The 27,743-nt window shown below is 39.1% G+C and overlaps 1 protein-coding gene across 2 annotated transcripts in view; it reads right to left on the bottom strand.

Annotated features, from left to right (window-relative positions):
- SEMA3E (semaphorin 3E) overlaps positions 1–18,661 on the bottom strand; it is a 223,584-nt gene extending 204,923 nt beyond the window's left edge. For both annotated transcript variants that reach the window (XM_040413131.1, XM_040413130.1), the window contains exon 1: positions 18,170–18,661. In XM_040413131.1, coding sequence (XP_040269065.1) covers positions 18,170–18,272 — 103 coding nt within the window. In that variant the 5' untranslated portion in view covers positions 18,273–18,661. The remainder of the gene's footprint in view (positions 1–18,169) is intronic.
- Positions 18,662–27,743: the final 9,082 nt, after the last annotated feature.

Below are 27,743 nucleotides of genomic sequence, written 5' to 3' on the forward strand. Positions count from 1 at the left end.
CCTTCTCCTTTCCCAGACTGGGAGACACACCCAAGTCCAGCAACAGGATTAAATAGCATCCCTGGACATGAGCATATTCCAAAATCCCGGACTGGAGCATCGGGAACAGGCACCCACCCAACACATTGCCTGTTCCCAGTAAAAGTGTGCCCCGGACTAGCTGGAGCCAGCTAAGATAACTATCTTAGTGTCCACCAACTAACTTAGTGGCCACCTATATCTAGGGCCTTTACTCCACCAAGGCTGGACCCCTTGGTGACACACTCCTGATGCAACAATATCCCTTTTTCATGCTTCCCCGGGACATTACTGCACCCATCACTATTCACATTGCCTCACATTATAGAGCTGTTTATTCTAGCCCGCATATTGCCGTTTCACATTTGTTTACCTTGGACAATGCAGAATATAGAAACTATTGGGGAGAATGATCAAAACCTGTGTAAAGGGAAATTGTCTAGTTGCCCATAGAAACCTTTAACCTTACACCTTTCATTTTTCAGAGCTCGTTTGAAAAATGAAAGATGGCATCTGGATGTTTGCTGTGGGCACTAAAGCCAGTTTTTATTTACACCAGGGATCAGCAACCTCTGGCACTCCAACTGTTCTGAAAGTACAACCCCCAGAATCCTTTTTTCACCTCTATGGGATTTACAATAACAGCAGAGTGAGTATGCATGCTGGGAGTTGTAGTTTTACAGCAGTGTGCCAAAGGTTGCTGATCCCTGGTTTGCTCCAATTCTGATCCCTCTCTCCATATATAGATATTTACATATGCACAGTCACATTATTATGACCACCAGCTAATATCCAGAGTAACCACCATGTGCAGCATGGACCGTAGCTAGACGGACTGGGAGTTAAAAAATAAGGTCCTGGTAGATTGTCACAGGTATCTGGAGCCATGCTGACTGCTGTGCATCCCACAGCTGCTCGAGAGTGCATAGGGGAGCATCCATGGAGAGAACACAACAGTTGAGGTGGTCCTATGCTGTAGATGCTCAGTTGGATTCAAGTCAAGGGAATTAGCGGGCCAGGGAAGTATTCGAAAGTCATTGTCATGCTTTTCCAATGTCGGACATTTTTAGCTGTCTGGCTGATCCAGTGCACCACAGAGAATCCAATCAGCATGTAGAGTATGAGTGTATGTGATCTGCAAGGATGGATCCATACTGAAGTCAGTTGAGAGTGCCTTCCACATGGATGAATGGGGCTTGATATTACCATGAAAGATTCCCCAGATCATAATGCTGCTACCACCAGCTTATGTTTTTCCAGAAATGGTTCCAGGGTGTTTATTCTCAGATTTTTTTCGCCTGACACACCAATGACCATTCATTCGATAAATTAGAGAATGCAAAAGCAACCCTTCACCAATCAGCTGAAGTCCAATTCCAATACTACCATGGAAAAGCAACTTTGTCAGTAGAGGTGCAGTGACCAGTCATCTTCTTCAGAGCACCATATGCAGTAGGGTTCGCTGAACTGTTGTTTTAAACATATTGGTAGCCCCTTTGTTAATTTTAGTTGTGAGTTGCTACACTGTCTGTAACCTATTTTCAGTGGTGCCATTTGTTCACTCTTGTTCCAGTTTCACCACAGCAGCATGCAAACAATTTGCAAACTGTGCATTCTCAAAAATACTGCCACCCTTAGCTGGAATCCAATAATTATCCTTTTTTCCAACAGTGATAAATCACCTCTTCTACTCATTACAGCAGCGAAGGATATGTATGTAGACAGCCTGACACACATCTTATATACCTACCAAGACAATTCACAACACGTGACTTCCTTCATGAGCTACACACTGACAACTTCAAAAGTAGGAAGTGGACATAGTAACGTAACTCAACTGTGTATATAACTTTATAGAGTCATGGTGTTCTTTTTATTGATCCATATTTTTGAGCAGTTATGAAGTTAGTACAGTTTCCACAACACAATGTTTCAGGTAGACACACCTCTTTCTTCATGCTCATGTGTCCTCACAAAATGTTGCATGTCAGAAGGTCTGTGGTGTATTCAGTATTTGTACTGACTTAAATGCTGAAAACATGAATCAATAAAAGGAAGAATTCAAGTATTGAATTACACAGTAAGTATTTTATCAAATAAATTAGTTGTTCACCTTTTGGGGTGGGAGGGAGGCGGGATTGGAAGACCTGTGAAGGGAAGCAAATGGCTGCAGACACATCAAAATGGAACTTTACATCTTGGAAGCTGAGTGGAGAAGCTGAGGCCAGAAAGAGAAGGAGCTAGGAGTCAGTTCCGAGAAACAGGTACAGTAAGTATGGTGTGCCAAAGGAAGGGAGGGCTGCCACCCCTCCCCCCATTCCCCAAAGGTGCAAAGCACCCTTAAAGTGTCAGCAAGGCCATGAATGAAGCCAATGATTTATCTCTACTATTTGGGTTGTAATGGACCATGGTGAACTCTGAAGCAGGTGTGGGCAGAATTCTGAATATTGTGGTAGAAGTGTACATTTGTTGAGTTGCTTGTAATGTACAGTAGTTCACATCTGGATTTCCAAAAACAAAGGGTTTATTCCTCAATTTTCCTAAGCTCCTTCCTTATTGCCTTTTCTAAGTTTCCTTCTTAATGTGAGCTGGTTATAAAAGAGGAAGCAGCAAGTATGTGTTAATGATAGTTTCCAACATGACATGGTTACCAGAATGCTGCTCATGTGACCAAGCTTCTAAACATAGGTTAGAATTGTCAGAATTATGTATAGTGATGAACAAAGAGAAAAGTGCATTCTTTTGTATGTGGCAGGTGCAATGAAAGGGAATGGCTATCGTGCCGCCCAGCCATTTAGATTGAAGACACAGCGCGAAATCTCACACGGTGATGTAATGACATCATCACATCATCACTCTGGCCGAGCATGGTGGGGTCATCACTGATTTTGAGATTTCGCACAGTATCTTCAATCAAGATAGCCGCGACTGCCTCTCCGTGAGCAAATGGATGAGGTGAGTATGTTTTTTTTGTAAGGAAAAATAGATTTGGCTTTGCAGTGAATCAAATTTTTCCTGAAATGCAGATCAAAGTCAATTAATTTGTCCTAGATTCGCTCTATGCTAATTATGTCCCATTTGCCATTTTAAGACCTGTGGAGGGGTGGACCGCCTCTTTCAATCCCCAACTATAAACCATATCTAAGAGATGATTCTGTCGACCTCAGCTGCTGCAGGGCAAATCCTTGTCCAAACAAAGTTTTCAGAGCAAAATCATAGAAAAAGACCACATAATAATTATTATTATTATTCTGCCCTTAAATTATTTCCTTTTTATTTTTCTCTTAGGATAGATATATGTTTACACCAAGCATGTTTAATTTCACTTACTGTAGATTTTCCAATCACTTTTGCTGGAGGTTTGTTCCAGACATCAGGTTTTTGCCAGGATTTAGGAAGTCACATTCTTGTAGTCGGTCTTATGTGAATGGAGTTGTCATTTGTGAGACAACCCTTCTCATTCTGAAATTTACACAGATTGCAAATTGCCATAATCATATCACCACAATGGAATTTACAATCTAAAATCCCCATCACAGACACATATACAGATTATAAGTAGTAATGAGCGAAGCGAGCTTCGGATCCTAGATCAAAAGTCTCTTTGCTCAAAACTTCGTATTAATGCGGCACAGAGATCCGTTTCCGTACAGCATTAAAATGTATAGCCTCCCATAAGGCGAAGTCAATTATTCACGAAGTCTCGGAAGACTTTTTAAAGTAGAAAACCACTTTAAAACTTGGCTTTGGTTCCGAGGTACCAGTCAGAAACAAAGTCGAGTTTGGATCCAAGTTTTAAAGTGGTTTTCTAAAATCAAATACTGACTTTGCCTCATTGGAGGCAGTGCATTTTAATGCTGTAAGACGGATCTCCGTACAGCATTAGTTTTGAGTGAAGTGACTTCGGATGTAAGATCCAAAGCTCACTTTGCTCATCTCTAATTATAAGGATTACATGATTAATAATCCATGTTTCAAAAAATAATAATTTAAAAAGAGTATGAGCAAAAAGTCCATTGGTACAATTAATAAAGACATCATTGCTCACTATTAAATATTAATAAATATATTAATAAATATTAAAGTTTTATCATTTCTGTAGGTATAGGCTAGCATTCAGTCAATTAAGCTTGTTTCTGTGAGAAGTTATCTAAGCCAAATCACTATGCAGGACTGTGCCAGGAAGTTTGCCATGCCAACCATCCAAGTCTCAGCTGCTTGACCTGCCAGTGTGACTGGCAGCTAAGCTAATCAGTTTTATGACTCTGTGTTCAATACTAGAGCTAGGTCGGGGATTTTAGACTGTTGATTCCTGATTGACTTGTCTGTGATTTTGCTTATATTATGAGACTTCTTATTGACTTTTCTAGTGAACTGACATCTGGTTTGTTTTTGGATTTACCATCAGTGATGAGCGGCAGGGGCAATATTCAAATTTGCGATATTTCGCGAATATTTGGGTGAATTTTCGTCATATATTCGCAAATTCTAGAACTCGTGATCTCCAGATACGAAAATTTAGCAATCAACACTACTCCAAAAGTCAAAGATATTGCAGCCTTCTCATTGGCCCACAAGCAAGAAGCAGTGAGGGATCATGGGTACTTATGAAAAAACGTCTACAATATTCGCAATTACGAAGATATAGCTCTATATTCTAGATATTCACAAATTCTCGAAGTGCTAATCTTTGCGATAAAAATTTGCGATTAGAATATTCGCCATCAACACTATTTTCCATCTGGTCACTGTTCCTGCTTATATTGACACTCCTGGTAACTGAACAAGATTTGCCTCTGGATTAACCTCTCTGCATTGATTATGTCTGTCTCTTCTGTTTTTTTTACTTGCTTGTTGACATCCCTTTGTTCTTTCCTGGTCATTGTGGAAGTTCTGTCACTAATGTGCCCACACCAGTTTTCTGTTATCACCTCCACAGACATAACCTGGGTCCCTAGCAGTGGGATCTGATGAAGAACCTAGGGGTAGCCTTAGCTTCCTACCACCTGGTGTGGTTTTGGAAGGTTAGTAGCAGTTTTGGGGTTCACTGGCTGTGGTATGATGGTGACCTTAGTACTTCTTTGTCATTTCCTGAATGAAATATTATTTTACTTCCAGTAACTGAACAGTGTGAATGTTTGAAAAATAAAAGCACAGCAAGAGATAACTAGCAACAACCTACTATGATGGATAGCATCAAAGGTACAATTTGTGGAGCTGTATTAAACTATCACTGCATCATACAAATGTTTAAGCTCTTTATGTAGCGTCTGCTGCTTTGATGCAAAAATCAGTACCAGATGTAAGACATTTTGAGGTGAAGTTCCTGACATTTACACTTGTGGCAGTGCACAAATTATCAGTACCACACCTCTAGTAATTCATTACAGAGGTTAAAAGATCTTTTGTAGTTAATTTATGGTATGGACATGGGCAATGTTGTCATTAATTTATAAACCAATTGGCAATTATGTCACATGTCCCAGATTTATAAAGGCCATTTGAACAAAACTGAAAGGGTTTAATAATTGAAATTGCTTTGAATTGTATGTCAGAAATAGAAAAATTTAATAAGGACCTTTAATTTTTCTTTGTCTTCTCTGTATCCCATACAGTAAAATTCATGGCCTCCTGGGCTTTTATTCACATATCCCTCCATATCTAATCCATTATGGTTACACTCAATTTTGGGAGGGAGATCTTATGATCACTAGGAAGAGTACACATTATGTGGTCCTCTGTGGGAAGAAAGAGGAGTAGATAGTAAGTATCTTTTCAGACCCATACTAATCTGTAATTGGTCCTTTGGGAAGAAGACAAAAGACATATTGGGAATTAAGTATCTGGCAGAGGGAAGCTGATGGGTGGTATTGGCCCTTCACTACAAGACTAACTACACTATACCAATAATATCCCCAAAAGTTAGGTTCGAATTTTATACACTTTTATTTGATACCATCAATGTCTTTAGAATTCCACCAATCTTGTCCCATTATTAGGTGCCCAAACATCTAATCATCAATTTTATACAGTTGCAAGAAAAAGTATGTGAACCCTTTGGAATTATATGGATTTCTACACAAATTGGTCATAAAATGTGATCTGATCTTTATCAAAGTCACAACAATAGACAATCACAGTATGCTTAAACTAATAACACACAAAGAATTAAATGTTACCATGTTTTTATTGAACACACCATGTAAACATTCACAGTGCAGGTGGAAAAAGTATGTGAACCCTTGGATTTAATAACTGGTTGAACCTCCTTTGGCAGCAATAACTTCAACCAAACGTTTCCTGTAGTTGCAGATCAGACGTGCACAACGGTCAGGAGTAATTCTTGACCATTTCTCTTTACAGAACTGTTTCGGTTCAGCAATATTCTTGGGATGTCTGGTGTGAATCGCTTTCTTGAGGTCATGCCACAGCATCTCAATCGGGTTGAGGTCAGGACTCTGACTGGGCCACTCCAGAAGGCATATTTTCTTTTGTTTAAGCCATTCTGTTGTTGATTTACTTCTATGCTTTGGGTCGTTGTCCTGTTGCAACACCCATCTTCTGTTGAGCTTCAGCTGGTAGAGAGATGGCCTTAAGTTCTCTTTCAAAATGTCTTGATAAACTTGGGAATAAATTTTTCCTTCGATGATAGCAATCCATCTAGGCCCTGATGCAGCAAAGCAGCCCCAAACCATGATGCCCCCACCACCACACTTCACAGTTGGGATGAGGTTTTGATGTTGGTGTGCTGTGCTTCTTTTTCTCCACACATAGTGTTGTGTGTTTCTTCCAAACAACTCAACTTTGGTTTCATCTGTCCACAGAATATTTTGCCAGTACTTCTGTGGAACATCCAGGTGCTCTTGTGCAAACTGTAAACATGCAGCAATGTTTTTTTTGGACAGCAATGGCTTCCTCTGTGGTATCATCCCATGAAGTCTATTCTTGCTTAGTGTTTTACGTATCGTAGATTCGCTAGTAGAGATGTTAGCATATGCCAGAGACTTTTGTAAGTCCTTAGCTGACACTCTAGGATTCTTCTTCACCTCATTGAGCAGTCTGTGCTGTGCTCTTGAAGTCATCTTTACAGGACGGCCACTCCTAGGGAGAGTAGCAGCAGTGCTGAACTTTCTCCATTTATAGAAAATTTGTCTTACCGTGGACTGATGAACAGCAAGGCTTTTGGGGACACTTTTATAACCCTTTCCAGCTTTATGCAAGTTAACAATTCTTAATCATAGGTCTTCTGAGAGCTCTTTTGTGCGAGGCATCATTCACAACAGGCAATGCTTCTTGCAAACCCAGAACTGGTGTGTGTTTTTTATAGGGCAGGGAAGCTGTAACCAACACCTCCAATCTCATCTCATTGATTGGACTGCAGTTGGCTGACACCTCACTCCAATTAGCTCTTGGAGATGTCATTAGTCTAGGGGTTCACATACTTTTTCCACCTGCACTGTGAATGTTTACATGGTGTGTTTAATAAAAACATGGTAACATTTAATTCTTTGTGTGTTATTAGTTTAAGCAGACTGTGATTGTCTATTGTTGTGACTTAGATGAAGATCAGATCACATTTTATGACCAATTTGTGCAGAAATCCATATCATTCCAAAGGGTTTACATACTTTTTATTGCAACTGTAATGTACCATATCCAATGCTGAACATGCCTAGACTGAACTTGCCTGGGCTTGTCCCTTGCTTGACATATTGTAGCATCATAAAAAAGAAAAAGTTTTCCAATATCCTGTTTGCAAAATAACAGAACAGCAACATTATAAAGCGGGAAATTCAATCCATAAAGTAATTAGTTATGAATTTATCATAAGAGTAATATTTGAAGTTAGTTTGCTTTGAGTCTGCAGTTTTTAACCCCCCCCTCCTACTGGAATGGCTTTGGAAAATTTTTTAAAAAAAAGTCCTGGTAATAAATCTGGAGCAGGGCCACTTCTGCAATGAAGCAAGATGAGTATCTGATCTCAGGCGATGGTCGACCTGCCTCTGAGAGGGAAGCAGTTTATGGCAGGACACGTGAGCCTATGGCTCCCATCCCTACAGTTTTGCTCCATTGTCCTCAGCGACATACAGTATGGGGACCCACCACCGACTGGTAAAACCCAGTTGTCAATTTATTCATATATATCATAATAACAGTGAAACGTAACACTAATGGCCCTATTAGAGCAATCATTTAGTTTGCATCAACCTGTATAATCAGTCTGATGCAAATGAGCGCCAATGGAAGTGTTGCCGGAACATCGCACAATGTAATGCAGCTCTAACTTCTAATAAATAATTATGACCCCCTGACGAAGGTACGCCGAAACGCGCGTTGGGGTAGCGCCACCCTGGGTCTTCCTTTCACACGGTTCCTGTTTTGGTGAGCCCATGTCTCCTGCTGTTCTCCTCCGCTTATTTATTTATTGCATTTTTTCGGTCTGAAGCATACTCCCATCTCTATTTTCTGTCTGCATACCTATCTCTACTTACTGAGGTGACATGCGTTGACAGGTTCTCACCTGGTACTTCATTGTTTTAGTACTTTGTACATGGGTTAGATTATTTATTCAGCATTGATTCCCATGCTATACATATACATTGTACCATGCCCTTTTGATCCGTGTGCTTTTTCTCCCAGGGTGGCGTTTTTCTTTTTTTGTCCCCCGCTCCCATTTCATCATGGTTATGGCATCATATTCATCCATTGCTTCTATCCTTGTCATCTTTTAACCATGTCTCAATAAAATGTATTTTTTTTGTATCATGAGCTCCTTTCCTTTTGTTTTCGCTATTTAACTCGGGAGCTTTTACCGAGTCTTACCTCTATGTGTCCCTCTTTTTGGGTTTATATTGGGTGGACACTGTCTTCCCCCTCTTCCCTATAAAGGGACACTCTGGGTCAATTTTTTGTTTTTGTTGACTAATAAATAATTATGCAGAATTATTATTCATTAAAGAATAAAATTATTTACTAAAATAAAATAAATATGTCAGGAACGTCGAGAGGCCCTCCTTAAAACAGAATAGTGGCCAGAATACCCAGAGAACATACATTATTTCACAGTGGTCCATATGGTATTTCTAGTGCTTAGACAACATGTAAAACTCCAGTATTTTATAGTTTCTACAAATCTTCATATTTCAACGTGATTCCACATTAACCATTTTGAAGTCAATTCCTTTTTAACATTCATCCTAGAGAATTTAATGTATGGTATGTAAAGATACACATGTCAGGCTGCTCCAGGTGCAACCAAGCTATCTGTCTTTCTGCATCTTATCATAGGGGAAAAGTGCTTCTGACATTAGGCTCTAGGACCACTACCTAAATCAAGCTTCAGTCACTGAACTGTACAACTAGTAGAATAGTGTAGATTCTACATAATTCTATTTTAACTGTACACTGCGTGCAGAATTATTAGGCAAATGAGTATTTTGACCACATCATCCTCTTTATGCATGTTGTCTTACTCCAAGCTGTATAGGCTCGAAAGCCTACTACCAATTAAGCATATTAGGTGATGTGCATCTCTGTAATGAGAAGGGGTGTGGTCTAATGACATCAACACCCTATATTAGGTGTGCATAATTATTAGGCAACTTCCTTTCCTTTGGCAAAATGGGTCAAAAGAAGGACTTGACAGGCTCAGAAAAGTAAAAAATAGTGAGATATCTTGCAGAGGGATGCAGCACTCTAAAAATTGCAAAGCTTCTGAAGCGTGATCATCGAACAATAAAGCGTTTCATTCAAAATAGTCAACAAGGGCGCAAGAAGCGTGTGGAAAAACCAAGGCGCAAAATAACTGCCCATGAACTGAGAAAAGTCAAGCGTGCAGCTGCCAAGGTGCCACTTGCCACCAGTTTGGCCATATTTCAGAGCTGCAACATCACTGGAGTGCCCAAAAGCACAAGGTGTGCAATACTCAGAGACATGGCCAAGGTAAGAAAGGCTGAAAGACGACCACCACTGAACAAGACACACAAGCTGAAACGTCAAGACTGGGCCAAGAAATATCTCAAGACTGATTTTTCTAAGGTTTTATGGACTGATGAAATGAGAGTGAGTCTTGATGGGCCAGATGGATGGGCCCGTGGCTGGATTGGTAAAGGGCAGAAAGCTCTAGTCCGACTCAGACGCTAGCAAGGTGGAGGTGGAGTACTGGTTTGGGCTGGTATCATCAAAGATGAGCTTGTGGGGCCTTTTCGGGTTGAGGATGGAGTCAAGCTCAACTCCCAGTCCTACTGCCAGTTTCTGGAAGACACCTTCTTCAAGCAGTGGTACAGGAAGAAGTCTGCATCCTTCAAGAAAAACATGATTTTCATGCAGGACAATGCTCCATCACACGCGTCCAAGTACTCCACAGCGTGGCTGGCAAGAAAGGGTTTAAAAGAAGAAAATCTAATGACATGGCCTCCTTGTTCACCTGATCTGAACCCCATTGAGAACCTGTGGTCCATCATCAAATGTGAGATTTACAAGGAGGGAAAACAGTACACCTCTCTGAACAGTGTCTGGGAGGCTGTGGTTGCTGCTGCACGCAATGTTGATGGTGAACAGATCAAAACACTGACAGAATCCATGGATGGCAGGCTTTTGAGTGTCCTTGCAAAGAAAGGTGGCTATATTGGTCACTGATTTGTTTTTGTTTTGTTTTTGAATGTCAGAAATGTATATTTGTGAATGTTGAGATGTTATATTGGTTTCACTGGTAAAAATAAATAATTGAAATGGGTATATATTTGTTTTTTGTTAAGTTGCCTAATAATTATGCACAGTAATAGTCACCTGCACACACAGATATCCCCCTAAAATAGCTAAATCTAAAAACAAACTAAAAACTACTTCCAAAAATATTCAGCTTTGATATTAATGAGTTTTTTGGATTCATTGAGAACATGGTTGTTGTTCAATAATAAAATTAATCCTCAAAAATACAACTTGCCTAATAATTCTGCACTCCCTGTACTGCATACTCTTCTAGGGAGTACATGAATGCAAACAGTATTGGAGCATTTAAGTACATATAACATAATGTTATAATATTTTTATAATACTATTTTATAAATAATTATTTTAGAATTGTATTTTAAATCAAATGTTAAAGAGGCTCAGTATTTGTGAATGTTGTAAGACAGTGTTCTGAAAATGATCATACTTAAAAATCTAAACTTTGTGAAGATTTTGTCCCTGAACAATATTCTCAGTTCATAGTGGTTGCTGACAGCGCATTATATTGAATATTGATTTTTTTTAATGCAGTATTAACCTAAAGCCTCTACTACCAAGATCAGCATGTACTCTAAATACTGATTCATAACAGGGTCTATATACTGTTGTTTGAGAACTTTAAGTGCTAATTTAGAAATATTTATAATACAAGAGAGCCATTAGCCCCTTCCCGACCTCTGTCGTACAAGTATGGTGGATGTTGGGTCATTAAAGATGGCGTATGCTCAAAAGTTATAGACAATATTTATAAAGAGCCTGAAGTTGCTATTGCTTGCTAGGAATGTAGTGAGTCTCTTATAAGGTGCAATGGTAAAACAGACAATCACATCTTTAAGTCTGCTAGGGGGACAAAAAATACGTTTAAGAAAAAGTTTAAAAGGTATTTTTTAAATATATAAAGAAAGAAAAATCGAAAAATTAAAATCATCCGCTTTCCAAATTTCAAAAACAAAAATAAATAAACAAGAAAGAAAGATGATCTAACGGCTGTTAAAAATTGTAATACGCTAGTGCAATATGGCCTTTTGAGTTAAAAAAATATATATCATTAACCTCATCCACTTGTTCATGCAGAGGCAGTCCACTCCTCTCTTGATTGAAAAAGACCTGCCGAACCACCAGCGCTGAGCGTGATGACATCATCATGTGATCACGCTGGGAAAATCCAGCGACATAATAACGCTCAGTGCAGGTCCTTTGGCAGGTGAGCAAGTAGATGAGGTGAATACATATTTTTTCCATTCTTTCTAAGGCAATTCTAGCTGGCATTGTAGGAAAAATTATTCATTGCCATGAATCTCTAGGAAATTCAAGTTTGTGGCGACTCACATTTTTCCTAAATTTCAGATCGAATTCCACTTTGGTTGCTTCGATTTGCTCAACACTAATTGTGATTATCATACCATCTGACAGTCTAGTTGAATATCCTGTACCCTGCTGACATTAACAGAAGGTGAAATATACAGTATACTGTTACCTAAGATAATATCACTCTCTAGTTATGTGAGAAATATGCAGTAATAGATTAAGGCACATTTGGAGTGCTAAATTAGAAAAATCAAACACATTAACAACTTTAATAAATAAAAAGGATCACTATTTTAATCATTTGTTACATTGCATGTAATTTATATATCTGCACTCTAGTTATACATTTTAAGGTAACACAAAAGAGTACATTATATCAGTAGAAATAAGGAATTGCTTTCCCTAACTTTAAGAAATTGTGGTCCAAAACTTTGATAATGTCTGTTTTGCTCCCGAAGAAAAGCAAGTCTGTACTTTCAAAACTTTCACAAGGAGTGATTTGTAGTCAGAGACTGTTTCATGCCTCTTCAAGATTCCAAATAATCATCTTAATTGAGGAACAGTGTCAAAAGCACTAGTCATTGCTGATCACAATAATGGCCACATGCCAGATGCTCTATGTTTCACTTATGCCTTGAGAATGTTTATTTTATTTTTTTATATATATATATATATATATATATATATATATATATATATATACTGAAAGTTTAAGGCCAGGTGTGGAATAAATGTCTTCAAAACAGTATCAGTTCTTCTAGGCATACTTGCTCACAGATTGTAAACTCACTTGGCAGATGGATGTTCTAAACATCTTGGAGAACTAACTACAGATCTTCCTTGGATGTAGGCTTGCTCAAATCTTTCTGAATAGTCATGCAATCCCTGACAGGATCAATCATGTTGAGATCAGGGCTCTTTGAGGATCATCACTTCCAGGGCCCCACTGAAGATAATTCATAATGACATTGGGGGTATGTGAGCAGTCATTGTCCTGCGGCAGAATAAATTTTGAACCAATCATAAACCTCCCTGATGGTATTGCATGATGGAAAAATATCTGACATGATGGAAAAATATCTGAAATATCTTCTCAGCTTTGAGAATAGTGATGAGCGGCAGGGGTCATATTCAAATTTGCGATATTTCGAGTAAAAAAATAAATGACGAATATTAAAAAAACGAATATATAGCACTATATTTGAAATATTCTCGAATTCTCGAATTTGCGATATTCGCGATAAATATTCGTAATTCTAATATTAACGCTCAACACTATTTGAGAACACCATTTATCCTGATCTAATCCCCATTTGCTGGAATGCATCCCCAAACTTGGAAGACACATCATGGTCTGGTGTGGCATTTCAGCAAATGTAGTTGGAGATTTGGTCAGGACTAATGGTGCTGAGAAATATAGGCAGATACTTATCCATCATATAATACTATCAGGGAGTTGTCTGAATGGCTCCCTATTTATTCTACAGGAAGGCATCGTCCCCGAACATCCAGCCAATGTTGTTAAGAATTATCTTAAGTGTGAATAAGGATGAGTTCTGAAAGTGATGATATGGCCCCCATAGAGCCCTGATTTTAACATCATTGAGTCTGTCTGTCCTTACACGAAGAAGCAGAAGGATTTGAGCAAGCCTACATCTACAGGATATCTGTGGTTAGTTCTCCAAGATGTTTGGAACATCTTGTTGAGTTTCTTCTAAAACTGTGTGCAAGTGTACATAGAATAAATAATGCTGTTTTAAAGGCAAAGGGTGGTACACTGTATTGATAAAACTTTTGGGGCACTTACACATTACACATACAGGAACATTTAAAACATCTCTTTCTAAATATTCATAGGAATGAATATGAGGTTGGTCTCCCCTTTGTAGCTAAAACAGCTTCCACTCATCTGGGAAGACTTTCTATAAGATTGTGGAGTGTATATGTGGAAAATGTTGCCCATTTATTCGTAGGTGTATTTGGAGGTCAGACACTGATGTTGGACTTGAAGACTTGTTTCACAACCTCTGTTCTAGTTCCTCCCAAAGGTGTTTGATGGGGTTGAAGTCCCGACTCTATATAGGCCAGTCAAATTATTATACTCCATAATCACCCAGCTATGCTTTTATGGACCTTGCTTTGTGCACTGGGACACATACATGCTGGAGCAAAAAAGGGCCTTTTCCATATTATTCCCACAAAGTTGGAAGCATTTAATTGTCCAAAATGCCTTGGCATGCCGAAGCGTTAATATTTTCGTTGACTGGAATTAAGGAGCCTAGGCCAACCCCTGAAAAACAACCCCATGGCATTATCCCTCCTCCAAAAAATGTTACAGTTGGCACAATGTATTCAGGACGGTAACGTTCTCCTGGCATTTGCCAAACCCAGACTGCCAGATAGAGAAGTGGGATTAGTCATTTCACAGAATATATTTCCAATGGTGGCATTCTATTAGAGTACCAGGGTAATTTTCAGTGAGCTATGATGAAAGACCCATTCTTTCACAAATGCTTGCAAAGAAATTTACTGCATGGCTAACTTCCGGATTTTATACACCTGTGGCAATTGGACTGAATGGGACACTTAAATTCAATGATTGCTGGCTAACAAATACCTGCACATTTGGTAATCAATACTTGAAAGCTCCCTTTGTTAACCAGGTCATGTGAAGGGACTGATAGAGACTGATGTTCATGGCTAGTGTATTTAGAGGCAAGGTAAGGAAAGCATAATGAATTGTAGCCCCTGGTGAAGGTATTGTAAGGCTAGTTATGACTTGTTTTCACTGTTATACACTGTACATCTCACCTTTAGAGACTTTCAAATTGTAGCTTTTTAACTTCTCATAAAGAGTTTTTATTTTATTTAGAGAGAAATATTTAGAAAAAAAAATATCAGTTAGACAAGTGTCTACCTTCTGAAACAGCATTCTTATGTGAAATGAGATGAAATTTTAGTAGTGGATCCTACATAGCAGATTAAATTAAGGCATGTTGTAGGCTATGAATATCATTACAGTGTCTGTTGTCATAAAGTGTGATTATGTATATGTATGTCTATACACAGGAAAATTCATACAAATGTAACTGAGACTTATTGTAATAATTGGATATCACTTAATACTCAAATAAAGACTCTAATTATAGGAGGTTCAAGAGACAAAAACGATTTCATAGTATTCCTGCGGTAAATAATGCTGAATAAATGGACAATGCAAAGTGCATAAGAATAGAAATTTGGGTTTATGCCCTAATGGTCATTCTGAAGGCTAAATAGATTTAGTGGTAAGATAATGTGGAAAATGTTCTACTATCTTCCAATTAGGATGATGTCATCTTTGGTTTCCAAAATATAAACAACAGATTAGATCTGCAGGAACAATTCCAGGATTTTTTTTAGAAACAGCCTCACTCCTTTCTTTATCTGTTATAGCAGCTCATCCCTTTTCAAGCAAATGAGCTTCAATGCATGATGAAGCAGGACAAGAGTGGTACTGTTTCTGAAGAATTAGCGGATCTTTTTCTTCTAATTCTGGATAACTCTTTCAAGCTTTCAATAGATGTAGGGGTCATTTATTAGATATATGCAAATTTTTGGTGTATATCTGTCATACATTCAGTTGCAAAGGGTATTTGTAGCCAAATCTGTGACTTTTTTAGGCTCATGCAAGGACTAAAAAGGGCCCTGGTGTGGGCAGGCCCGTTGGTCCATCTCATTTATCATTTTCTATGCCTTTTTTAGGCATAGAAAATGATCTAATTCTACCCCAGCAAGGGAGCTGGCATAAATTTAGGCCAGCGGTGGATGCTCCTCTACATAACTTTGGCGCATCATGCGTCAGTGCAAGGTGTATTAAGACTGGCGTCTAAAACGCCGGTCTTAAAAAATGCCCCTAATAATCTTCCATTGGATAATAGCTCTGGCTCATAGAATTACGAACATTTAGGGTACATCCACATGCAATGTAAATTGCAGCATAAAAATCAACTGTGTCAACATATGAAAGGTCAGTTTTTTAGATTTTACAGTGGATTTGCCATGGATTTCAACCTATGCCTTGTAAAAGCTGAAATTTGTGATTGCAATCTACAACATTAAAATCTGCACTACAGGTCAATTTCTGCTGCTGATGTTTTTGCAGTATGTAAATGAGATTTGACAAAATCTGATTCACTTTGCTGCTACAGTAATATGCAAAAATTCTAAGGTTATCTGGACCTAAAGATTACTTTTGCCTAATTTTATACTTTATTAAGTAAAGTACTAACAGTTTAATCCTTGGTAAGCGACAACACTAGAATTTTTGCACATACCATACTTGACAGAAACAGTGTCCGAGTCACCCAGTCCAATTGCAGCATTGGCAGAGCTGGTTTATTTCTATTCATCTACTCTAATATGCTGTAGATTATTCTGCTCGCAAGCCCTGGTTGAAAATCTATAGTATATTGCAAAGTCTGAATAAACCCTTATAACCAAGCATAAAATAATAACCAAGCATAAGAATTTCCAAAAAGAATGAAGAGTTGTGAGGACACATTCCTTATAAACTTCAAGTTATAGTGACTTCTGGCCAAAAATAACCATGAAAAAGTCAAGATTAGTCATTTGAATAAAAGAACATGACCAATTAAATGACTGTTGAAATCATCCAATTAGTTCAAGATTTATCTTTTGTCTATGGGCATCATTGAAGTCGAATGCAGGGCTGCCAGCCTGCTAATTTTCTCCAGATAATTACAATGACAATAATCTGCACAAGATCCACCAACTTGACAAAAGTCCCAGATTAATTACTGACAGTTGGCTCCTTAATCCAGTGGAACTTTTTTCACACATCCTAAATTGTATAAACACCATGAATTACAAAAACCTCTTGTGGAGACTCTTTTATTTTATAGTATGCATTTTTTGCCCTTTTTTCAAGTCCTATGGATAAACCTATGGAACAAAATGGCATAAAAACATCACACCTGGGGCATGCTGCATTCTAGAATAACTACTGATCCCCAAAATGACACAAACAGAAATTATTTGTTATGTAGGATTTTTGATATTTAAAGGGGTTCTCCAAGCTTTTATTATTGATGACCTATCCTCAGGATAGGTCATGAATATCAGATGAGATCGGCGCCGATCAGCTGTATGAATTGAAGGCGAGCACAATGTGCATGTGCCGTTTCCCGTCTCTCTTCCTGCTGTTGCCATGTCTAAGGCAAAGCAGCAGTGAGCAGGAAGAGAGATGGCATATGCACACTGCGCATGCCTTCCCTTCATACAGCTGATCGGCAGGGGTGTTGTACCCCCATCGATCTGATAAAAGCCAAGAGAACCTCTTTTACTATGGAGTCAATCAATATTTGGGCTCAGCAATTTTGTCCTAAAAATTGTACCCAAATGAATTGTGTGATTTTAATTTACTTAATGTTTATTTTAGCTAGTCATAAGAAGTGAATTACATTCTAAGGACACTTAGAACATTGCAGCACTTATGACTACTGTTACAGTATATCTGTTGTATACAAGAGACTGATCGTTTGCTGTTGCACACATAATTATGTTAGCCTTGAAGGAGCCTGCAGCATAAAATAGGCATCTATCCTAGAAGGACTGAATATTCTGTAATTACAGCATTACACTTCCTTTAATTTACACATACAGCATAGTAATTACATGGCATACACAAACACATTTTATTTTTCTTTCTGTACTTTAACCCCATGTTTAAAACCCATTAAGTGCAAGCACCTTCCTGGCTTGGGATCTCCTCATTCTACAACACTGAACTCATATCCAGTACAGCTGTCTTCCAGCGTATTAGGCACAAGTGCTTATACAGTTAAGATGAATAGTTAAGAGGTAAAAAACTAATATTATATTCAGATAAGGAATAGAAGGGCTATAGTGCCCTGTATCCAATGCAAATGTTCTTATGTGAATAGTTTACCGTTTTTACATACTTTTAACCGCTTTAGTAAATGAATCCGTAAAGGAATAATAATTGAGGCACATATAGAAATTCTAAAATTATGGCAGCCATATAGCGAGTCTTCCTTTACATCTATAGCATTAAGTGAAGCAGCGTATATTGAAATGAATATAATCTTACCTTTATAAGACAGGCGAAGCCTTGGCTGACTTGTATCTGTAGCCAAAGATGCAAATGTATGAAGTCCAAGGAAAAGCAAAGCTATAATGAGAACGTATGCCATGCTGTTTAAAGTCAGTTCTGCGTGGCTCTCCTTAGGAAGGACTTTGGCTTTTCTGCTGGAGTTTAGAAAATAGCTCTCTTTTCAGTGCCTTCTATTTCTCCCTCAGGAATCCCTTCTCTTCCTAGTACACATTTCCTATTTGTCATGCCTCATTACAATGTGTACTACAGAGTGGTCTCTTGCCATGACATTTGTTTACAGACAGACATGTCATTCCTTAGTCCTCATCAGTGCTGGGCTGTCTCCTAGTCCTGTCTCCAGTAGAAGCAGGCAATCAGTACATTCAACTGCAAACCATTTCACTAAACGCCTCCTTGCTGCAAGCTGCTGAGAAATCTGTTCCTTGTGAAGACCTGCCAGACGTTTCGTTTTAATTCACCTTTCACCTTATATAATTAGAAGGGGGGAAAAAATTATTTTTAAGAGCTGTTAGATCCTAGCAGCAGGGATGCTAGGCTGCAGACTGTGCTCGCTAGCGCAGGAGATCAGTGAAAGATGAGAGAAAGTATTTCACTACTCATCTGGCAGGCAACTCCTACTTACTGCACAGTAGCTATTTGTGTCATTGCCCAATTAACTTTTTTTTTTTGCAATGCACTATTTCGGTATGCTGGGAAATTGTATTTGACTATGAAGATAACAAATTCCTGTGTTCCATACATGATAAAGCCAGTTCTGCTCCAATGGTGTTTATGATTACAGAATGAAATTTTAACTTTGAAAATACATTTAATATTAGGAATTTGTATATCCTTCAGTGGCTCCCTTTTCTTTTAGGGGTTGCCACCAGATTGTATCACATTAAGTGGTCACGCTGTACTGGGCTCAAATTATTAATTTAATTAAGGGGATAAAACTGATGCTCTTTTTGTTTACTATCTGACAAACATATGAAGATGCCAAATTCATTATTTAAATTCCAGGAGTAAAATATTGATAACCTATGTTCAGGATAGGTCATCAATATCTAATTGATGGGGAGGAGTCCAGCTCCTGGCACAACCATGAATCAGCTTTCTGGTGAACATTGCATCTTCAGCATTGCAGTGACATCATGTTCATCGGTCAAATGGACTATGTGCAGCTCAGTCCCATTTAAGTGAATGGGCTGTGAGGCAGTGACATATATGAAGGAAGGTATGTATCTCCCAGAATGGTTCAGGAAACCTATTAAGGATATACATATTGTGGTTTGCTGTGGTGCACCTGAAACGTACCACCAAGGTACCCATCCTTGGTGGAGTGGAAGCCAAAAGCTATAGTGTCCACTAAGACAGATAGTGGACACTGTTGTTACCTAGTATAGCTGGTAACAGCTAATCTGGGCCTGGTTTTTACTGGGAGTAAGCAAAGAGCTGAGTGGGTGCTTACTCCCCATGATCCACTCCGGGGTGTATACATGGCCCATGTCCACGATTGTGTTTTAAAAGTGAGCAGCAAGAAGCAGGGTGCGTTTGTGGAGTTAAAGGCTGCAGATCACACCCTGCAAGGCACGTGTGAGGCAAACAATGGCCTGTGGACTGATTACCTGACCCGGCTGCAATCCGGATGTAACTGAACTGTAAGTTGGCTGGAACAAGCAATAAACATTGTTTAAGAGACTTTGTTTTGTACCTGCCTTTCTTCAAAACTGATCATAGGAGACCACAGCATTACATGGCCTAGGCTGCAATATCAAGCACAGCAGCTATACAATATACAACACTGTGTTTGATATGCTATGAGGAGGTTGTAGTGCTTACTGGAGCGCCAAGGCCTCTTCAAACAGCTGATCAGTAATGGTACCAGGTGTTGGAACACCACCAATCAGATATTGATGACCAATCCTGAGGATAAGTCATCAATATGCTACTTATGGAAAACCTCTTTAAGCTATACCTATACATCTTACAGCTTCCGAAAGAAAAAACTGTAGTTTACTCTTCAGGCCTTATTCAAAAGTCTGTGTTCATTTTGTGTCTGTGAAAAAACACCCCATTTTTCATCCATGTTGCATGTATTTTGGTTTTGTGTGTCTGTTTGTTGCCCTCCATGGGTCATCCTAATTCATGAGGATAAAAAAGCAGAAGTTGGCCCATTATACTGAAAAGAGGACTTCCAGAGCTTATCCTAGCAATGGCCTGTGAAAAACAGATGGAAAATGGATTGCATCTGTGTCCTGTCAGTGGCTTTCAAGTACCCATAGACTTGATTGTGCGTATTTGGTCTGAAAAACTAATTAAAGTAGTGCATGCAACCAGTTCTTTTCTCTGGTCCAACACTGGAAAAATGGATGTCTAACTATACCCTTTGAATCAATGGATCCATGTACTGTCCATGGATCATATATGAATAGGGCCTATTAACAATATTATGGTCTGAATACCATAAGATAAGAATGACAGATTAGAAAAGATATGAGGAGGGGGGGGGGGTAGTATTAATCACAACCTACACTCCAAAATTCTGCTTTAAAAAGTTGTTAAAGAGGCTCTGTCAGCCCGATCAATCCTATTAAACCAGGCATATCATCATATAATGACATGGTGATTAAAACAATGCCTTTCTTTTGTCTGTATGCTAAATAGCTGCAAAGATTTTTATTAGTATGCAAACAAGCAAGTTGGAGCACCAGGATGCAGGGCTGAATCGTTGGAGCACCCCCTCCCTTTGATTGACATGGCTAGATATAGGCATGCTAAGGGAAAAGCTGTGTCCTAGCATGTACATATCATATACACTGCTTACTGTAGCCTTACCATATTGAGATATGCTTTGAAAGCTAATATACACATTACTGCTTTTTTCATAGGCACAATATATTAGTATAAATACACCAGTAATCTGTAAAAAAGTCTTCTTTAAGTGGTAAAATGGAATCCAGAAAGCTAAGTTGTTTCAGTAAAATATAGTTTGTTGAGACAGGTTGTTTAAGATTTGATGGGCTGGATTGTAATGGAGTGGCGTGTAGGTTGGTAGTGGGATATGTCTCTCTCTCTCCCACAATCCAGCACACCAGTTTCCCCAGCCTGAGGCAATACCAGATCTGGCTACTGGGATCATTACTGGGAAATAAATAGAGGCCTCAGAAATGCATTCAGAGTCAGAGCATGGTGGCTGTTCGACCATGTGGCTGTGCAAAGCCTGATCCCCCTGACATGCTGAAAGCATACATGAGAGAGAGAAAAGTTATCTGTATAGTTAGCACCCAGAAGGGCAGGTGTTTTCTTAGATATTTATGATCTACAGTGCCTTGCAAAAGTATTCACCTCCTTGACTTTTTTCATATTTTGTTACATTACAGCTTAAAAGTCAATGTTTTGTTAATATGAATTTTATTTGATGGATCAGAACACAATAGTCTAAGTTGGTGAGGTGAAATGAGAAAAATATATAAATAAAATTTTTGTTTAGAAATAGAAAACAGAAAATTGGCAGGTGCATATGAATTCACCCCCTTTGTTAGTAAGCCCATAAAAAGCTCTGGTTCAACCAATTACCTTCAGTAGTCACATAATTAGTGAACTGATGTCCGCGTGTGTGCAATCTAAGTGTCACATGATCTGTCATTACATATACACACCTTTTTTGAAAGGCCCCAAAGGCTGCAACACCTAAGCAAACTAACCAAACACTGCCATAAAAGCCAAGGAACTCTCCAAACAAGTAAGGAACAATGTTGTTGAGAAGTACAGGCTTGTCCGGAGAAGAAAAGGTGAGCGCTACCATCAGTCCTGTGTCATGCCAACAGTAAAGCATCCTGAGACCATTCATGTGTGGGGTTGCTTCTCATCCAAGGGAGTGGGCTCACTCACAATTTTGCCCAAAAACACAGCCATGAATAAAGAATGGTACCAAAACACCCTCCAACAGCAACTTCTTCCAACAATCCAACAACAGTTTGGTGAAGAACAATGCATTTTCCAGCACGATGGAGCACCGTGCCATAAGGCAAAAGTGATAACTAAGTGGTTCGGGGACCAAAACGTTGACATTTTGGGTCCATGGCCTGGAAACTCCCCAGATCTTAATCCCATTGAGAACTTGTGGTCAATCCTCAAGAGGTGGGTGGACAAACAAAAACCCTCTAATTCTGACAAACTCCAAGAAGTGATTATGAAAGAATGGGTTGCTATCAGTCAGGAACTGGCCCAGAAGTTGATTGAGAGCATGCCCAGTCGAATTGCAGAGGTCCTGAAAAAGAAGGGCCAACACTGCAAATACTGACTCTTTGCATAAATGTCATGTATTTGTCGATAAAAGCCTTTGAAACGTATGAAGTGCGTGTAATTATATTTCACTACATCACAGAAACAACTGACACAAAGATCTAAAAGCAGTTTAGCAGCAAACTTTGTGAAAAGTAATATTTGTGTCATTCTCAAAACTTTTGGCCACGACTGTACAAGTCAGGGTTATAAAAAAATATTCAAATCTTTGATGATCCCCAGGAGCACCATCAATTCTATCCTAACCAAATGGAAAGAACATGGCACAATAGAAAACCTGCCAAGAGACGGCCGCCCACCAAAACTCACGAACCGGGCAAGTAGGGCATTAATCCGAGAGGCAGCACAAAGACCTAAGGTAACCCTTGAGGAGCTGCAGCGTTCCACAGCAAAGACTGGAGTATCTGTACATAGGACGACAATAAGCCATACGCTCAATAGGGTTAGACACGTTGTGAGTTTGCGAAAAGGCATGTGGGAGACTCCCAAAATGTATGGCAAAAGGTGCTCTGGTCTGATGAGAATAAAATTGAACTTTTCGGCCATCAAATAAAATGCTATGTCTGGCGCAAACCCAACACATCACATCACCCAAAGAACACCATTCCCACAGTGAAACATAGTGGCAGCAGCAGCATGCTGTGGGCATGTTTTTAAGCAGCTGGAAAACTGGTCAGAGTTGAGGGAAAGATGGATGGTGCTAAATACAGGGATATTCTTGAGCATAACCTGTACCACTCTGTGCGTGATTTGAGGCTAGGATGGAAGTTCACCTTCCAGTAGGACAATGACCCCAAACACACTGCTAAAGCAACACTTGAGTGGTTTAAGGCCCAGTCAAAGCCCAGATCTCAATCCAATAGAAAATCTGTGGTCAGATTTCAAGATTGCTGTTCACAAGCGCAAACCATCCAACTTGAAGGAGCTGGAGCAGTTTTGCAAAGAGGAATGAGCAAAAATCCCAGTGGTAAGATTTGGCAAGCTCATAGAGACTTATCCAAAGCGACTTGGAGCTGTGATTGCCACAAAAGGTGACTCTACAAAGTATTGACTTTAGGGGGGTGAATAGTTATGCACATTGACTTTTTCTGTTATTGTGTCATATTTGTTGTTTGCTTCACAATAAAAAAATAAAAAAACATCTTCAAAGTTGTGGGCATGTTCTGTAAATTAAATGATGCAAATCCTCAAACAATCCATAATAATTCCAGATTGTGAGGCACCAAAATACGAAAAAAGTGATGGGGGTGAATACTTTTGCAAGGCACTGTATGTGCTGTGTCTTTACCCCAAGTGACAGTTAACTTGGACATTGTTTAAACTTTTAATCCCCCGAAGTCTGAGCCAATAAAAAAAAAAAGATATATATATATATATATATATATTTTACATTGGAGTGCTGCCTCTTTTTTGGAGAACTACTACCATTGATGACCATCTTGCCCATGGTCTGAGGATTTTGCACTAGGATTTATCATATAGTGCTGCTGTTTTTTCTTTGTTGGATATATATATATTGGCACAAAACCTTCAGGCTTCTGCTAGAAAGCAGAGCATGAAGAGGAACTTCATATTTCAGCATGACAACGACCCAAAACATACATCCAAATCAACAAAGGAATGGCTTTACCAGAAGAAGATTCAAGTTTTGGAATGGCCCAGCCAGAGCCCAGACCTGAATCCGATAAAAAATCTGTGGGGGTGATCTGAAGAGGGCTGTGCACAGGAGATGCCCTCGCAATTTGACAGATTTGGAGTGTTTTTGCAAAGAAGAGTGGGCAAATCTTGCCAAGTCAAAATGTGCCATGCTGATAGACTCATACCCAAAAAGACTGAGTGCTGTAATAAAATTTAAAAGGTGCTTCAACAAAGTATTAGTTTAAGGGTGTGCACACTTATGCAACCATATTATTTTATTTTTATATTTTTTCTTCCCTCTACCTAAAAGATTTCAGTTTGTTTTTCAATTGAGTTGTGCAGTTTATAAGTCACATTAGGTCACTTTGTCTAATTTTTTTTAAATCACAGAAACCTGACATTTTAACAGGGGTACGTAGACTTTGTATATCCACTGTATATATATATATATATATATATATATATATATATATATATATATATATATATATATATATATATATATTGTGAGGGATTAGCTCTTGTTCTGGGGTCATTCTCACAATTAGGGTCACCACAGCCGGATTGCAGGTCCAAACGTTAGGTTTATTTTCACAGCAAAAACAAAACAGTACAAAATAAAAGTCTTCCCGTCTGTGCTATACCTAAACATAACATAGTCCCTGACTTAACTACAGGTTACAGTTCATACCTTGCATCAGATCTGGCTTTCCCAGCCTAACAGGTCCCCAGCCTCCAGGCTGTACAAATATGGGTCCCTTTGAGGAATGCTGATCCAGCAGTCCTCCCGACTGACTGACCTAGTGACCCTAGTACCACAGGCGTCACTGCGTCACCCAATGTCCAGGCTATCATCTAGCCTCGTGGCCCCTCAGCCAGCCTGGGTGAGACCACTCTTACAGAGCCTCCAGCAGGACTCTGTTGCACAAAGAATCTCCCCCTGACTGACAGCCTGGGCTCTTATCCCAGACTGATTGTGGCACCTGGTGCTGGCTCAGACCTGATGACTGACGGGGAAAACATGGAAACTTCTGCCATGAATCTCCCCTAGCCGCTATGAGGCCCGTCACTGCCTTAAATTTGAATTTTGTGAAAAGGTTCAATATTCTAGGCTCAAGGTCTCACACTATAGTCAGCTAATTAATCCATATCCCCTTAGCAAAGAGTACCTCAAAATTGTGACTTTGGAGTTTCATAAGCTATAAGCCATAATCATCCAAATTATAATAAATAAAGGCTTGAAATATCTTGCTTTGCATGTAATGAGTCTATCTCATATGTTAGTTTCACCTTTTAAGTTTCATTACTGAATAATTGAATTTTGCACGATATTTTAATTTTTCGAGTTTCACCTGTATATATATATATCAATGATGACACAGAAAAAACGGCATGTCCATCTAGTTTGCCCTTATATTATTTTCGTTTATATCTATCTTAGAATAGATAGAGGTTAGATTCACTTTCTGTTGATAATTCAAGCACATCTGCTGTAGGATTGTTCCACTACTACTCTTACCTGTCACGACTGTGACTGATCCAGACAGGTCTGGGAGGAGAAGGTCGCAGCGACTTGCTACTCGCGATAGCTTGTGAGTTTGCTCCGTGGTTCAGGGTATGTCATCCGGGTTTTGCCTTATGAACCTTTTTGTCCTGACTGGGAGTTTGTAGGCATCCTTCTCAGGTGAGTCCTGTCTGCCACTCCCAGCTACTATATTAGTTTCAGTTTCACTTGCAGTCATTGCCAGATATTGTCCTTACTTCCAGTTCTATTCTGACCTTTGAAGGAGATCGTTTGACGGTATTGCTGTGGAGCTCTTGTCCGGCGTGGACTGTCGTGTTTGGGATCGCCTTCTCTGCTCGTGACTGGATAAGTCTATCTCTGCTATAGATTGTTTGTTTGTTGCTGTCTTCCCCTGTTGTTCTCTTAGACGTGAGTGATGGTGACTAGTGCTCCCATCGGCCTTTCCCCAGTCTAGTCTTGTTAGGGTGACTGAGGGTTTAGGCATCCTGCTCGCCGCACGGGTTCACACCCCGTCTAGGGTATCAGGGCAGACAGGTGCCAGCTTAGGGTTAGTCAGGGGTGGCCATTCTATTTCCCATCCGTAGATAAGGGTCCCCGTTCCCCTCCGTCTGGTGCGACACGACTGCTGCTGGGATAGCGGTCGTGACATTACCGTAATATATTATTACTCTCTGATAAATCTTCCACCCAACTAATTTCCAATTGTGCTATTTTGTTCCTGTGTTTAGTTTCTTATTACCCTTTATGTCTTTCCTGATATATTTAATGCTTAACCCCTTAGTGACCAAGCCTGTTTGGGCCTTAATGACCAAGTCAAATTTTGGAAATCTGACTTGTGTCATTTTAGCTTAGAATAACTATGTAACGGTTTTGCACATCAAAGTAATTCTGACATTGTTTTCTCGTCACATATTGTACTTTACTTAGGTGGTAAAATTCTACCGATAAAATTCTACCGATTTATTAAAAAAGTGAAAATTTATGAAAATTTTTAAAAATTTGCACATTTTCCTATTTTCAACTGCAATATTTCACATACATACATAAATACTATTCAATATTTTTATCAGAAATATATTTCCACATATTTACTTTATTTTGGCTGCACTTACAAAAATTTTTAACTTTTTTTATTTTATTTAGGAGACTTAACATTTTAACATAAATTTTAAAATTTTTGAAGTACATATTTTTTCCTGCAACAAGCCAAGTTTGCAGAGGCTTATAAGTGTCAGAATAATAGAACCCCCCAAAAGTGAACCCATTTTAAAAACTAGGCCTCTTAACGTATTTATCTATGGGTGTAATGAGTTTTTTGACCCACTAGTTTTTTAAAGAAATTAATGCTAAGAAGCTGGAAAAATTAATAATTTTCATTTTTTACACAAAAGTGTCAATTTAAAGACAGATTTTTTTCTACAGAGCACATACAAATGAAGATGTACACTCTAAAATGTATCACCCCGTTTCTCCTGTCTTCAGAAATACCCCCATTGTGGCCCTAATCTTATGTCTTGTCACATGGCAGGGCCCAAACATAAAGGAGCACCTAGGGTCTTTTAGATAATAAACTGAAAATGGTTCAGGCCCCATTGCACACATGTAATGGCGTTGAGCTGCAAAATGATAGAAAACCCTTATAAATGACCCCATTTTAAAAACTAGATCCCTTACAGTTGAGAAGTAAAGCTTAGCACTTATAAGGGAGGCAGATCTATAAAAAGGCATTTGCGTGTACATATGACTATGTTTCACCAAACTGAAAAAAAGGAAAGAAAAAACTGAACTGTAGTGAAAGGCAACAAGTCCAAGAAAACAGAGCAACATGTCTCCAGCTATGTTGCAAATTCCAGTTTGTTCACAAGATACAAGAACACAGATAGGGCTGTAATGACAAGCTGGCACTCAAGGATAGTGACTGGTCGTACAACGTCTCTTTAGCCCCATCAATCCCTATATGAGAGACGAACGTGCTAAGTGACGCGGTGCACCATAACATGCCCCTGCCCGGCAAGGTAGAAACCGCTATGCACACAATCAACCAGTCACCTATAGAGTATATAAAGGGACAGTGTCCAGAACCGTCTGAAGAACAGTAAT

The sequence above is a fragment of the Bufo bufo genome, chromosome 1, assembly GCF_905171765.1.
Source record: "Bufo bufo chromosome 1, aBufBuf1.1, whole genome shotgun sequence".
Taxonomy (NCBI): domain Eukaryota; kingdom Metazoa; phylum Chordata; class Amphibia; order Anura; family Bufonidae; genus Bufo; species Bufo bufo.